This window comes from Cololabis saira, chromosome 5 (assembly GCF_033807715.1).
Source record: "Cololabis saira isolate AMF1-May2022 chromosome 5, fColSai1.1, whole genome shotgun sequence".
Taxonomy (NCBI): Eukaryota; Metazoa; Chordata; class Actinopteri; order Beloniformes; family Belonidae; genus Cololabis; species Cololabis saira.
This window is the reverse complement of record NC_084591.1, coordinates 38,207,618-38,223,381: the sequence shown is the minus strand read 5'-3', so window position 1 is coordinate 38,223,381 and position 15,764 is coordinate 38,207,618. Positions and strand designations below refer to the sequence as shown.

The following is a 15,764-nucleotide window of genomic DNA, read 5'->3' as shown; positions in this document are numbered from 1 at the left end:
GACGGTATACAGGACTGTCTCAGAAAATTAGAATATTGTGATAAAGTTCTTTATTTTATTATTATTTTTCTGTAATGCAATTACAAAAACAAAAATGTCATACATTCTGGATTCATTACAAATCAACTGAAATATTGCAAGCCTTTTATTATTTTAATATTGCTGATTATGGCTTACAGTTTAAGATTAAGATTCCCAGAATATTCTAATTTTTTGAGGTAGGATATTTGAGTTTTCTTAAGCTGTAAGCCATGATCAGCAATATTAAAATAATAAAAGGCTTGAATTATTTCAGTTGATTTGTAATGAATCCAGACTGTATGACATTTTTGTTTTTGTAATTGCATTATAGAAAATCCCAATATTCTAATTTTCTGAGACAGTCCTGTATAAATAAAATGTAATGTAATGACCGTCTCTGACCAGCAGAGGGCAGTAAGCCCCGCTGCTGCTGCTGCTCTGATATGAAGGAAGAAGAGCGCAGCTCTCTCATCAGCGAGCGCCGAAGATGGCTGCCTGTGTGCTGCTCCGTTCCCTGTCTCCCAACTTCTGCACGGGCTTTTCTCTCCTCGCCCGCTCAGCACCGCTCTCTCCTTTGCAGCTGGCGTCCAAGCCCTGTTTTACAAGAACCTTAGCCTCTTCCAGCCGGTTATCAGCAGGTATTTCTCTCTGCATGTGACACAGAACCGCGTGTTAACCCTGAATTATGGGTCCGAGTTAAATCGACGCAGACCCTACGCCGTAGGGTACGGCGTAGCCTACGGCGTAATGGGGTTTATAGTTGGCGACAGTGGTGTTTGTGTTTATTAAGTTTCCCCCCTTAGGTTGTCATCTTCTCTGTGTTCTGAGACTGTTTGTTTATTTTATCTTGCAGCACTTAAATTCACAGACAAGCATGAATGGATTCGGGTAGAAGATAGCGGGATAGGAACCGTCGGTATCAGCAACTTTGCACAAGTGAGTGATCTGGTTTCCCATCGCCAAGGAAAATGTTTTCACAAACTACCTTTGACCTTCTTCTCATCCACTCGCAGGAGGCCCTGGGAGATGTAGTTTACTGTGGACTGCCAGAGGTGGGGACGCAGCTGGCCCAGCAAGGTAAGACCTCTCAGCTGCATGGTAGGCAGAGATTGATTGATTTGATTGAAATTCTTTATTTAGTCACATCACACTACAAACATTATCTAAAAATAGTGACTGAAAAGGCACAGGCAGAAGCATAGTGCTTATATTAATGCCTGTCCTACATACAAACAATAGCAAAACTAAACCAGAAAAGGAGGACCAATAAGCTTTACATATATAGTAATAAAGACATTTTTTTAATATATATATATATATATATATATATATATATATATATATATATATATCAGAGAACAGCAACAAACAAAAACATACATTAACAATAATAATAAATCTTTATTACGGACTCATAAGGTCCACACACATCCAACATACACAAACACACAACCATTACATACTTAAAAAAAAAAACACAACATTTCATCACTGTACAGAAAAAAGGTGCAAGCTATCATGCCAGTGCTTTGGAAGCCTGGATGTGAACGGATAGCCCATCATAGGGCTGGTTAAGGCCATAATGATGCTATTTTCTGTCAGATCCAGTCGACGCATAAAATTAAACATTAGCTCTCGTAACAGTGCCTGACATGTTGGTACATTAGAGGACACAAATAACTGGCGGACACTGTGCCACCTAGGAACACGGAGCAGCAACCTCATGGCATCATTATATGCCACTCTAAGCTTCTGCATACTTTTCACTCTGTAAGAAGACCAGAGATGAGCTGTATATAACGGTGATATAAGCCCCAAACAGAGCACATTTAACATCTGTAGAACACATAAAAAATTTCCTCAACAAAGTATTGGCCTGTGCATACAGTATATTTTACAGTATTGACGGCGGATGTCACTGTCATCCATAAGATCATCTGAGAAGACATGTCCAAGATATTTCAATTCCTTAGTCATATCGAAAGAACCATCTGAAAGAACTTGTAAACTTGTAGCTTTCAAAGATTGCTGTACAAATCTTTTTTTTGGTAAACTGAAAATGAGCTGCACATTCGTAAATCTAGGTTAGCGTCATTCCATAGTTTAACTCTCACAAAAGATATAAACATCTCCTTTTTAGTCTCTTTTCTAGCTTTTTGTACAACAAATTTACAAGCATCACGCAAATTATATTTTGACTCATGTATTGAGAAAAACCGTTGTACACAGACAGGAAGTAACTTTAATTTAGCTTTATACATTATTTGCATTCTTTTATAATAAACCAAATCGTAAAATTTCATAACATGGGAATTTATAAACAATGGATTTGTATGTTCATAGTATTCCACCCTATTAATAACACATATGGCTCGTTTTTATAAGAGGACTGTAGCATTTACTGTTGTCTTATACGTTGAGTCCCACACAATACGATATATATAAGGTAGTATTAGTGAACAATAAATTAAATGTAGTGCTTTATGATTTAATATATTTCTGGACTTATACAGGATTGCTATTGACTTTGCAATTTTTCCTTTTATGTATATGAAGAGTAAAGTAAAATAAAGTAAATGTTTATTTATATAGTGCTTTTCACAGACATTTGTCACAAAGTGCTTTACAGAATAAAAACTGATAAGAGCAATAAAATACATGATATAAAAGAAAAAAACATAAAATAACTTAAAACAATGCAGTTTACATAAAAGCCTATTTAAAAAGGTCGATTTTTAGTTGGCTTTTAAAAGAGCTCACAGACTCGGTAGATCTAAAAGGTGCAGGCAGAGCATTCCAAAGTTTAGCGGCCATAACCTTGAAAGCTGGGTCACCACGAGTATTAGAGCCATTTCTGCCTATTTTGCTTGAATATTGTTATTTTTAATACTGTAGGTTATGCACAGTGAAATAATGAATGGTTCTACGTTTATATTTTAGTTTAATCGTAAATGTTTATATGATGAGGTCCTCCCGGGGAATGACATATAGAGGAACGAGGTACAGGTGCAGCTGATGAGACAGGGGAGAGCCGTATTGTTTTTGGACCGCTCTCTTTATTTTCGTTTACAAGCCTAAGTATAGGCCTAAGTTTACTTATGTTTTGTTGTGGACACTGCACGATCAAGAGTTTAATAAATCTCTGTTCGATACAAGCCAGATAGTGATTGTTTTATTGGAGCGCGTCAAGACCGCAGATTCACGAGTCTCAAGGTGGGGGTGAGGGAGAGCCAGTAAGTTCTGCATATTTGATCTGAGCGGGCGAGCTGGTGAATACAGTTCCAGTAGCTCAGTTATATAAGGGGGGACCTGACCATGCAGTGCTCTGTGGGTGAGGATTTTAAACTGTATTCTAAATGAAACTGGGAGCCAGTGGAGAGATTTAAGTGTGGGAGTGATGTGAGACTGTCTATTTGACCTGGTGAGTAGTCTTGCAGCAGCATTTTGGATTAACTGTAGGTGATCCAGAGCAGAAGAACTGAGTGCAGTGAAAAGTGAGTCGCAGTAGTCAATCCGGGATGAGATGAAAGCATTCGGAGGAAGAGGTGCAGATGAAGCTCTGTTCAGCTCCTATAGCTGCCAGTGTCGCTGTCGCGGTGTTTCAGAGGTGTCAAATTATCATTCTGCATCAAGTTAAAGAAACAACTTAGGGCATTGCTGAACCTGTTGAAATCAGGGCAGGAACTGTACAGAAAATGTAAAAATCTGGAAGTAGTGGTATTTGTTCTACTTCTATTATGACGGTCCTTTTCACGTTTGTTTCTAACATTTGTCATCACAGATGAGTTTGGAGCGCTGGAAAGTGTCAAAGCAGCCAGTGAGCTTTATTCCCCTTTGACCGGGGAAGTTGTAGAGGTCAATTCACTGCTGGCGGACAAACCTGGTTTGGTCAACAAGTCCTGCTACAAAGAGGGTAAGTGCATACACATGTCTGTCGTCGTCCTCTGTAAAGAAGGGAATTGCCACAACGACCAAACATGATTCATGTAGATGTGACAGTCTGTTGGGAATTAAATTGTACAGTTTAGGCATCCACCCAGATCTTTGGTTTTTGTATCTAATACCCATCACTGAAATCCATTGATCGTTTTGTTCATGTGATCTAGCTGGCTTTTTAGATTAAACAGATACGTGTTTCATGCCTGTACCAGTGAATGCTTTATTTGATATCTGTGTGCATATATAATCATTAAAAACTCAGCACATACAGCAATAAAACGATTCTGCTGTTGTGGGATATTAGGTTAAATTGTTTGACAGTAGATGGCAGTATTGTACTGAAACAATGACGGCAGGAACAACGTCAAAGATTTATGCTTCTATGCAACTATATCTGCATATGACATAATAATAATAATGACTTGGATTTATATAGCGCTCTTCTAGAGCGCTTTACAGAAATCATTATTCATTCATACACATTCTCACCAGTGGTGGTAGCTACATTTGTAGCCACAGCTGCCCTGCAGACTGACGGAAGCGTGGCTGCCATATCGCGCCTAACGGCCCCTCCGACCACCACCAACATTCATACACATTCACACACATTCACACGAGGCAAGGTGGGTAAGGTGTCTTGCCCAAGGACACTACGACAGCAAACTGGGACAGAGCGGGATTCGAACCGCCGACCATCCGATCATTGGACGACCCACTCTACCACCTGAGCTACTGCCGCCCCGACATACACACATAAGATCTTTGCACCGTGCATAACTTGTAACTTGGCTAAAGCATAGTTTGCCCTTGACTTTTATCGTTCTTGATTTCGTTGTAGGTTGGCTGATGAAGATGACTATTGCCAAGCCAGAGGAGCTGGACGCCCTGATGGATGAACCAGCGTACGAGCGATACATCCGCTCCATCGAGGACTAACCCAGCATCTCTTGTCAAGTGCTATGCTCCCTTTTCCCTTTCAGACACCTCTGGCAGGGAGATGCTCTAGATGTGCCTGACGATCACACAACACAATGCTTAGCATCCAGCAGTGGAGCTTCACAGGTCCAGATTGCTGACCCGCCGGTGTTGTAGAGCTGTGAACTTTAGAAAACCTTTACCTTCTGTTAAGACTGATGTTAGCGGACCTTTTGGTCTGCATCACATAAACATCCAGCATTGAGTTCTTGAACCCTCACATTACCAAAGTGAGGAGATGGAAACTTGCAGTCTGTAGAATAGTATCCAGGTATTTCAGTCAGAAGTTAAAAATGTGACATAATGTTCTAAAACACTGTTAGACTTAAAGCACTTTGGTCATCATGGTATTATTAATTGTGTTGGTCTGGACTGCATGTATGACTGTGGACATGGGACCTTTATAAATAGAAATAAACATTTCCTGACACATTTTTTTTTTTTCTCTTTTATTTCCCAACATTTTGACCACACATTTAATAAAAAAAAAAAAGATATAAACAAATACATATAACTTTTGTAACCTTTTTCCACTTTGTTATTGCACATAATCTGTATATTATCTCACTTCCCAAATCAAGTTACAACACAAATACCAAAATGTTTACCATAAATCTGGGAAAGCACCAACTTTCTACCACCTCCAATTTAGCAGAAGTCCTCTCATAGTCGAGGCAAGCTTTGTTGCACTATGAAGTTAGGAAAAAAAGGGTCAAACTTTTCTGCTTTAAGGACACTAGCGTTGGTTTGCAGAACTTACAGAAGCCCCTCCAGCTAAGTTGAACTGTGATCTACCGTATGTGGATACGACATGAATTGTTCCAGCACCAAGTCTAGTACAAAAATAAATAATTCTGGTACAGTTTAAAACCTGACATACTATTAATGTGCTCCATGACAAGTTGAAGTCTTCATTCCTCCTGTAAACTTTTCATTTCATTCGATCACATTCTCACCACAGCTTGGGGTCTACTCCAGAACAAATGCTCTTGGCTGATTATCAACCATAGGCTGCATAAACAGGTCTTTGGTGATCTGGTTAAACTGCACGTTGTAGATTTGAGAACTACAGAGCCACTGAGGTTCAGAGAAAAGAGAAGGGTCTTTTTTTCTCTCATTCTGTGTTCTATTGGACTTTACAATTAAAATCTACTGAACTTGACCTAAGTAGTTTTAATATCTGCAGCCACGATGTGAGAGAAAAATAAAAGCCCAGCCAAATAAATAAATACTGAACTTAAACAGTAACTAAGAACAGCTTTGTCACATTTCTGCACATTGACTGGTCCATTACCTCTCATTTAGATTATTGTAATTCCTTGTATGTTGGTCTAGATCAGCCTTTCACAAATGCTGAGTGTACAAAATGCAACAGCTTGCTTTTTAAAGAAAAGGTACAACATAGTCACACCAAACCTATACTGCCCCTCCTATATCCTCTAAACCTCTAAAAAATTGTAAAAAAAAAAAAAGATTTTTGAACTACTGAAATCTTTTTTGTTTCAAACACAGTGTGATGAAACCAACATTTCAGTTCATACAGAGTGAACGAGGTTTATGCTGCAGATGTTTTGTGAAGACCCATGTCTGCTGGTGATTGGACCACCAACAATCCAGTTAAAAGATGGCTCTGGATAAAGACTTTACTTTTACATTGTTTTTTCGAAATCTTTTTCAGTCGTGCTGTTTTTCCCAACTTCTCCAACCCAATTTCCAATGTCAGATCTACACCCCGTCTCTTGAATAGAAATGTTTGTTGCACTTTAGTTTTTAAGCAAGGAACAGTCTTGCAATTCTTATCCTCACTTCAGTGAACTCACCACCCCACCAGGTACAATAGAGAACCTGTCTTTGGCTGTTGGAGTTCGTCTGGCCCTTCCCCGTGGTGAAGGAGATGGAGGCAGCCCTTCCATTCGGCGATAATCCCTTTCCAGCCTCTCCCGTCTCTGGGTTCCCTCGTACATCACACTGGCAGTAAAGTCTCTCTCGTTAAGGAAGGCAATGGTCTCATCCCTCTTACGGCTCACGTATCCTTTCAGGACTGCATTGTAGGGGTTTGATGCTGCATCTGCATCTGGATCTTCGAGCTGGTGTTTGAATTCCATGCGGGTGATGACAGGCAGCAGGAACTGTTTCCCTTCCTTTACCACAGCTCCGTCTCTGGGTGATAACCCCAGAGCCTCAGTGACCAGGCACGGTGGCAAAGGCACCAAGTCACAGCCTGAGCGCTTGTCCACATACTGTCCAAACTCTTTACGCACCAAAGCCACGTCTTGCAGAGACTGACTCCTCCGCTCCTCTAGATCGGTAACGATTCGCTCGGGGTACGTCTGGCCAAACACCACACCTGAAGAGACAAAGGCTTTTTAATGCTAGACTAAAAGAAAAAAAGCAACTGAATCCAAAACCTTTAAAAAAAAATCCCTCACCACCACGTCGCAACATGGACGCAGGACATTTCCAAGGTTTATGAACAAACTCGTCAGGCAGAACTGCAAGTTCAGGACACCATTTCCTAACATAGCTGCCACACGGGTCACAAGTCAGCGCCGCATCAACGGGGTGCATGACAAAGTTCCAGTGATCCAGGCCACACATTCCCCCATTCTGCCACATCATGGCATCTATGGCAACATCTGCGTCCACCAGGGTGTCCTAAACAGAGGTGAAGGTTTAATGCAGGGAGGTAATAAAAAGAAAAATACTATGTGTAGTTATAAGAATGCCTTCACGTTTGTATGAGTCTAACCTGGAACCAGCGATAGCCTTCTTGCCAAGGCAGATGGAGATATGCAATGAGAAAAGATGCAACCACATGTCTCATGTAGTTGTTGAACCATCCCGTCAGCCACAGCTGCCTCATGGCTGCATCGACCAAAGGGTAGCCGGTTTTTCCTCGTTGCCATGCCTTGAGGTGTCCGCGATCAGTACTCCACCTCAGAGCCTGTAAATGCCAGCGGATGAGAATGTTTTGTTAGAAAACGCCACACTTCGAAGGGTGTGATGAGAAAAAATATAAATGAATGGAGGCGCGCGTTGCGGATATTTACCTTATACGGAGGTCGGAGGGATTCCCAGGGGAGGTCGGGAAACAGCGTTAACTGCCAGTAAGCCAAATCCCTCCACGCCAGTTTGCGTTGGAACTTGGGGGGTCGACAGCGTGCTCCTTTGGCATCCCACAATAGCCAACGTGGACTGAGCTGACCAAAGTGAAGGTAGGGAGACAGGCAGCTGGTGTTGGGAGCATCTGCCCTGCCTGACTCCTTTTCATACCTATACACACCTGGAAAACATGGAAATATTTATATACTGCTTTTCTCTGCTAATCCTTTCAATATTCCGGCCAGTACAGTTCACAAAGTGCATGCAAGGTGTCTCACCATCATGAAGGAAGTCATTCAGCCGGGCGTGTGCTCCTTCTTCACTAAAATCCCAAGATTTATGGATGTTCGCTGCCCAGTTAATCTAAATACAAAAATCAAATGCAAGAAAATGTTTAGTCCTGTGTTTAGGGTTCAATTTCCCTTTTTTCTTCTCTGATGAGCTCTCTCACCACTGTGCCGTCTTTTCTGCGGGGCATCCGTGCAAGACCAAGTGTGTCCAAAGGGACACCCTGGGGCCAGTTGGCAGGGGTGGGGAGAGATGCTGGAGCTTCCAGGGGAACTCCTACTGCAGATCCTGGGTTCTGTTTGCAGCAGTTCATGAAGTGAGACACTGAGCCGATTCCTATAGCACAAGGTAATAAGCAGAAGCGGATCAAAATGGTTAATAAACTTTCGATAGCAAAATATAGTCAACCAAGTTCATTTTGTTATGACCGACCTCGAAGTCCGACACCCTCTGTGCTGACGGAATATGGGTCTCTGAGACAGTAGGAGTGGAACATCTTGCACTCAACACCTTCTCTCTGGAGAGCTGACACCACCGCATCATCCCTCTCCTTCAGCCACGGTTCATACAAGGCATTGGCCAACACTGTTCTTGCCCCAGTCGCCTTTACTAGCTGTTTTACCACATGGAGAGAGGATTCAACCTCATCCCCATCTCCACTGGCTTTGAAGAAGGTGAGATGGCTGCCAATGTGCTCCAGGGATTTACAAAAACAAGATAAAGCCTGATGAAGCCAATATTTACCTGTCAGAAAAGGAAAGGATATCATAAGACATAATTTTGGAGACTTGCAAAATAATAACATTTAACTGCAAGAGTTTTTTTTTTATTTTTGACAATGATTCTTCAAATGTCTCCTTGGACAACTTACACGCTCCCCCCATAGCCACAGTAACCCCTGGTCCCTCCTCCTCTTCAGGACTCCAGATGAAGACAGGGATCACGGGTGCACCCAGCTGAAGGGATCCAGTGAGAGCAGGGTTGTCACACAGCCTCAAATCCTTCCTGAACCACAGCAAAACTGGTGGCGCTGCTGATGGAGAACAGGGTAAGCCGACAGGGTGCTGTGCAGTTCCTTTACGCCGCTGACGCCTGTTCCTAGAGCATTTTGGTTTCTCGGACTGATTTAAATCTCCCTTTTCCATATTTTGGTCACTTTTATTCACTGTGTCTTGCTTTATGTTTGAAGCAGATAATCCGGTGACACAAAGAGTTGGATCTATTACAGGTGTCTGGCCGTCACTTCGGTCGATGCTTTTCTGAAGCTCAGTCTTTCGGGTCATCTGTTGGGGGCTATTCCTGTTCCAGGCTCCGGTTTTAGTTGGGGGTATATTTTTTCCTCTGCCATGTACGTCTTCTGTCTGTGTGGAGTTCCTTCCCCGAGATCCAAATACAGAGTTCAACTGAACAGAGCTGCTTTGATTGACTTCGCTCTGCGAGGCTTCCGACCCTTGGTTTGGCTTTGACAGCTCCGGATCTTTCATTTCCATTAGAGACAAAGCCAAAGCAACTTCCAGTTCATCTTCTTCTGTCTAGAATGTAATGACAACAACACATTATTATAATAATTACAATGACATCACAGGAATCATTCAAGCTATTTCCCCATACCCCAAATGGCCACAATAAAGTTGGTCTTTGGTAGAAACTAAAATCACACAAAAACGGAATACCCTAGCACGTGCAACGGGCCTTTCTTTTACAACAGACATTTTGACTTTTCACATACAAACTAGAAAAGCGCGGGTAGGAATATTAAGAGCAGGAAAATAAACAGCCATTGTTAGTACAGTTGTGCATGCCTGCAATACAATGTCTGCAGTGGGGGGCATTTAAGCCATCCGTGTTTCACAGGGGCCTGTGTTCTTGTTGTTTGTTTTTTGATTTCATTTTATATGAATAGATTTTCCCTTTTTTAAAACAAAAAAACATTGTTTTATTTTATTAATTAAAAGCCATGTTAATGTCCTATTTTTTTCCTTTTTATTTATTTTCTTTGAGCTTATGCAGTTGTGTTCAGTACCTGGCTGCTACCAGTGTCTACGTCATGTGTGACGGCTGCCCTGATTGGCTGTTTAGATAATTGCATAAATATGCAGGTATTCAGGTGATGTGTGCTTATCTAAGCGTTTCAATTTGTACATTTCCTGTTATAATTATACTGTTTTTAATGCAACTTTTCTAACGACCTCCTATAAGTAGTTTTCGTATTAAGTAAGTTGGGCTTGTAATAAAAGGTAATTAAGTTGCGCCATTTGAGCAAGTTTATTTTCGGTAAGTAATTTATTTTATCCATAGCCTACTAACTTTTTTGTCATAACACAAAAAAAAACAACAAAACTAAAAAAACAAAAAAAAAACAAAGACTAGTTACAATTTAAAAACAAAAAATAACCAAACACTGTCAGTGAAAGTGTCCGATAGGAGCAAAACAACCATTTGTTAGTAGGTTTTAAAGCACCGTTTACAGCCTGAATTATGGTTCTGCGTTAAATCGACGCAGAGACGCGCAAGGTACGTTGCGTGTCGCCGCGTACCCTACGCCGTAGGCTCTGCGTTGGTGTAACGCGGAACCATAAACCAGCCTTCAGGTGTTCGTGTGACTGACCTTGGAGAAGTATTGCTGGTAGATGGAGCTGAGGACGGAGTGCAGGCGGGTGTTGGCCGTGGACAGAGGCTTGATGAGGGACGGGAACTGGGAGCGGGTGTCTTGGTGCCCCAGGACGGACACACACATCGCAAAGAACCCCTCCGGATCCTCCCGGCCCACCAGCACTTCCCTCAGCATCTGCCTCAGCAGGACTTGGTCTCCAGCTGCTGAAGGAGGCATCTTCAAGTGGAAGGTGAGGAGTTCAAACCGACTACGTGAGAGTTAAAGTGTTCCTTTCACAGCCTGCTCATCGTCTTACTCACTACTGGTTATCAAACAACAGCTGATTTGTAGTTACACAAGCCATGTGCCAAGTTTTGTAACACTTGTAATAACTAGACATCACCATTAGGGGGAGCACGAATCTAACAAATGCAAGCCGCTGCTTCTACATCATGTGAGTGGCAGGTGAGTCCTTTGATTTAAAAAAAAAAAAAAATACATAATATAGAATAAGGCACTTAAGAAATTATTTAAGAATATACATTTCTTAAATATATTTAAGGCTTCCTTCCTGTTTAAACCAATATGAGCACTTCTACATCATATTATATCTGCCATCTGAAATTTTCCATAATTGGCAATCCCACAAGATAGAAACTAATTAAAATGAGATCCTTGGCTAAATTTGAACGGGTATAAAGGTGGTTGGGGAGAGATGTGCCTCAAGATAATGATTCTCTAGTTTTTGCATGGGTGTTGTCTTGACAAGTTTGCATTGCTTTATCAGGTGTACCATGTGATGCGAGGCCAGAAAGACGAAGTTAGGAGTGAGCACATCCTGCAGTTATTCTTTTTTTCCTCAGTCTGTGTTCCTTCTGTTGAATTGTTGGTAAGTAAGACCACAAATACGCTTTTGAAGGGGACAGTGATTCATGACACTTGTGGACCAACCTGTGAAAAAAAAAGTTGTTAAACTATCTGAAAATGGGCCCAAAGACTGAAAACCCAAGCGTCTACAGTCTCAGACATTCTGAGTAATACATGCCAAGTACTCAGGTCATATGAAAGGAAGATGTGATGAGAGCTGCGGTATGCGAAGAGAGCAACACAGAAAGAGAGGAGGAGAGCGAAAGAGATTGAGAGAGAGGGAGAATCAATAGTGTTTAGACAGAGAAGTGGAGTCTAAGTGTGTGATCAATAGAGAGCAGAGAGGAGAGATTAGCTGCTTTTCTCTCTCAAACTAACACTGACAAATTGGTGAATTGGTGTATCGGCCTTTAGGCTAAACGGATTGACCCGCTGTTTCCATGTTCTACCGTGTACTGTCAATAAAGATCTGTGTTCATTGTGACTCTCAATGAAGAGAGTGAATGAAGCACCAGAGGAGAGGAAAAAGGTAAATGGGTGGAAGGGAAGATGGTGAAGTGCAGCCCAGATACCCATGTAGCCTCAATACTCACCGAATGTCTTCACCTTTTGTCTCATTAACACACATGTGCATCCCTGTGCACACCGTTATAAAACCATAATAACATCTCCAGGAAAATTAATGGAAAGACAGATTAAAAACTAAGTGAGGAGAAACGGGGCACTGGTGTAGCTATTTGCAACTCATAAATCATTCTGACACACCCACGCGCATGTAGACACACGCATAGACACACACACACGTACTGTAATTAACCACAGGCTATTTACTCTCTCCTGCTGTAAATTAGACATGCAGACACAGTTATTACATTAGGGGAATCTGCCATGCAGAATGCTAACACGGGGAGGAGGGGACATGCGTGCACACAACAACCAGCTCATATAAACATAAACACACACACACACACACACACACACACCAACACACACAGATGTACACGAGTAAGAGGGTATGGAAGAATCATAGACTGACGGGAGTGAAAATGAAGCTGCAGCACAGAGAATAGGGCCCCCAGCTCTTTGTTCCCTGCTGCATTTCATTATCTGAAACGCCAGCCGACACACACGAGACACACACAGACACACGCAAAGCCCCTCCCCCTTCCCTAAAGCAGTCTGCCTCCACTCTATGCATACTGCACACACAATAAAAAAAAGAGGAAAAAAAAAAGGAAAATAGAGATACTGCGTCAATGCCATTCACTGGCATCTGGACTCGGTCATGACAAGCGTGTCTGCACGGTCATCTTTGTATCAGTCGGTCAAGAAACCGCTCTGAGTTGTTTCCTTCAGTTGATGCTCATAGAGAGAATTATCCAGTAAATCCCACTTTTAAGTACAACAGTAGGATGTGTGGTCTTGATTAAAGCAACTATTGATACTCGTGTCTGGGCTAGCTTGTCCCCGTTTGATCCATTTGAACTTTTTCTATATTTCTGGCAGCCCCTGTGCCTGAGTGTGTGTCCTCTTGTTGCCCCTGCCTCCCTCACCACTCTCTGTCCCTCTGTTTTCCCACGGTGATCAATAGCTCATTACAATCATTGACTGCGGCTCATCAGCACCTGTTAGGGTTTGGAGAGGCAGAAAAAGGTACATGTACAAGAGTGTGTTTTGTGTTTATAACATATTGATAAAGAGAAGGATTAATAGAGGAAGCTCAACATTTGAACGGTTATTTTCTAACACGCATCCACTGCTGTGGGTGTCTAGTTTGTCGCGGTTTTTATGATCTGTGGTGTTGGAGAGCATCTTATTATGCAACTCACGTGTGTACCATGGTTTGTTGCTATGGTGATTGCCAAGGGAGCCAGAGTATTATAGGTGTTTATCCTAGACAGCAGAAGGCTAGCCTCTGTCTATCACAACATGCTTCAATTTACCACACAGTTTTGACCACACGTGAAGCCCCGTGACGGTGACAGGGACAAAGGGAAAACTCACTGTACAACACAGTCAAGTGCAGATGTGAGTTAGAAGATAAATAATTCAGTGTTCATATTCCTGGAAGACAGACTTTGTTCAAACACTCAGCTGTTGATTTAATGCAACACTGCGGGGTTTGTTTTTGAATGGGACAGACTGTGAGCTGATGGAGGCAAACAGAAAAGAGGAGAGAGGTTCAAATGATCTACGAGAAACTAGTAGCCAGTGGTTAAAGGAAAAAAAGATATGTGTAAAAATAAAAAAGTAAGGCTTCAATGGATTAATTCAGAGGATTCTGTCTAAGAAAGGAGGATAATTTGAAATAAGAGCCTGCTGTTATGCTGTTTAAAGGAAAAGGTGATATAAAATAGGATGAATACAATAGTAAGTAGTGAGAGAGCAAGTCTTTCAGTTCATGCATAAATTACACACATCATTTACATATTCATTATGTTTTGTGTTCTAATGACAGTATTTGCTTAATAGCTTCACCACAACTGGCGGCTTTTGTTTGACGCAAGAGAATTTTAAAATGGAGAAAAAAAAGATAACAAAAGAATCACGGGTCATCTTGGTAAAGTGGGTGAGGTCAATGGTACACCATCAATTTGACTGATAATCACATCAGTCATATTGCTGTATAGTGCACGTGTGAACAAACACAACCTGCTCAAGGCTCTTCGAAATCCGAATTGATGCACGCGTGGAGGGGGCTGGTAAAAGTTAATTAAAACAACACGGCTCTGCCTAAACTCAGGGTTCTCTTCGTCCTTCTTTCACGTCTCAGTGGAATAAGTCGCTGCTGCTGTAATTACCTACAATGTCGGCACCGAGATCATTTCTTCAGGTGCACAAATAGTCCTCCAAATAACGATAAGGACGGGTCATTTTTGACGTGCCTCTAAGATATTGAAAGTTGCGTGAGCTTCGCCGGAGTAATGTTAGGTGTATTAACAGCTATAGATACAAACGGTTGGAATAAATTATTTAGAAAGAGACTAAATGAAACTGGGAAAAGAAAGAGCAATGGAAATGTAGAGACAGGGGGAAGGGCAAGAGAGGGATGAGCTACAAATGGGAGTGATGGTGGTGGCAGGTTGGCACGGTGCCATCCAGTCAGGACTTGAGCAGGGGCGGGCATGGGCAAAGGGGCGAGGAGAATAAGAAAGAAAGACGAAGGGAAACAGACCTCCATACTGCTATCATGGTGCCACCTTGGCACAGGCATAATGGGGAGTCGTGAACGCGAGATGGATCGGACGGAGACGATATTTAAAACATTCGACTATAGCATAGCGTTAAGATGTCTGCCCACAGAGGATGACTCAGGTGTGGATTCGATGGAGATGGCATAGAATGTTTTAAAGGGAAATGGATAACGATGTAGATCTGCCGTATGGGAGCATCGGTCATATGAAGAGCAATGGGATCGGACAATACTATATTCTCTTCACGTCCTGGCTTTTTCGCTATCTTTCTGCCAGCTGCAGCGTGCCAGTCAGCGGGCAGCGTGCCAGTGCGTATGCGTGGCATGCCCGAAGCGATCGAAGCAGATGGCAGATAAGTGTTGTTTCAAAGAGAAGAGGACCCACCTCTGAGGAGACGCTTTCTAATCACCATTTATCTGCCCGGAGAACGCCAAGACGAAGTGCCAAGACAACGTTTGCCAGCCGTTGGGATGGCATCGCTGGGAGCAAGGGCACAGGTAGAAAGAGGGCATACTGCCACGGCAACATAATGCACTCATTTATGAATGGAAGCATCCAAACGATGAGCAGGATATTTTCGGACGGCTTGAATGTTTGTGGCAAACACAAGTCCTCTCAAGGGAGAGGCTAGAAACGGAGATGGCATCATGCCAAACACAAAACATTGGGACACTCACGGGCGCAAACTACAGCTGTTCAAAATTGTAGTAAAAAGCAGCACAAAAAAGTTGCAAACGGTTAAACATGGGTCAAAGAATGCAACCCTTGTAATTGTAGGAAGCAAA

General features: G+C 42.2%; 2 protein-coding genes across 2 annotated transcripts; one reads left to right on the top strand and one right to left on the bottom strand.

Moving 5' to 3' along the window:
* Positions 1–469: 469 nt before the first annotated feature.
* On the top strand, positions 470–5,367 carry gcsha (glycine cleavage system protein H (aminomethyl carrier), a). The gene is made up of 5 exons (XM_061722659.1): positions 470–659; positions 875–957; positions 1,035–1,098; positions 3,803–3,934; positions 4,799–5,367. Exons 1-5 carry the CDS (start codon positions 509–511, stop codon positions 4,894–4,896), a joined length of 528 nt encoding a protein of 175 aa, XP_061578643.1. The 5' UTR covers positions 470–508; the 3' UTR covers positions 4,897–5,367.
* A 1,324-nt stretch (positions 5,368–6,691) lies between these two features.
* si:ch1073-390k14.1 (deoxyribodipyrimidine photo-lyase) lies at positions 6,692–11,224 on the bottom strand. Its single transcript, XM_061722658.1, has 9 exons — positions 10,934–11,224; positions 9,197–9,857; positions 8,758–9,069; positions 8,489–8,661; positions 8,316–8,400; positions 7,986–8,218; positions 7,685–7,879; positions 7,365–7,590; positions 6,692–7,282 (listed from the first exon to the last, which is right to left on the bottom strand). Exons 1-9 carry the CDS (start codon positions 11,153–11,155, stop codon positions 6,738–6,740), a joined length of 2,652 nt encoding a protein of 883 aa, XP_061578642.1. The 5' UTR covers positions 11,156–11,224; the 3' UTR covers positions 6,692–6,737.
* Between the last annotated feature and the right edge of the window lie 4,540 nt (positions 11,225–15,764).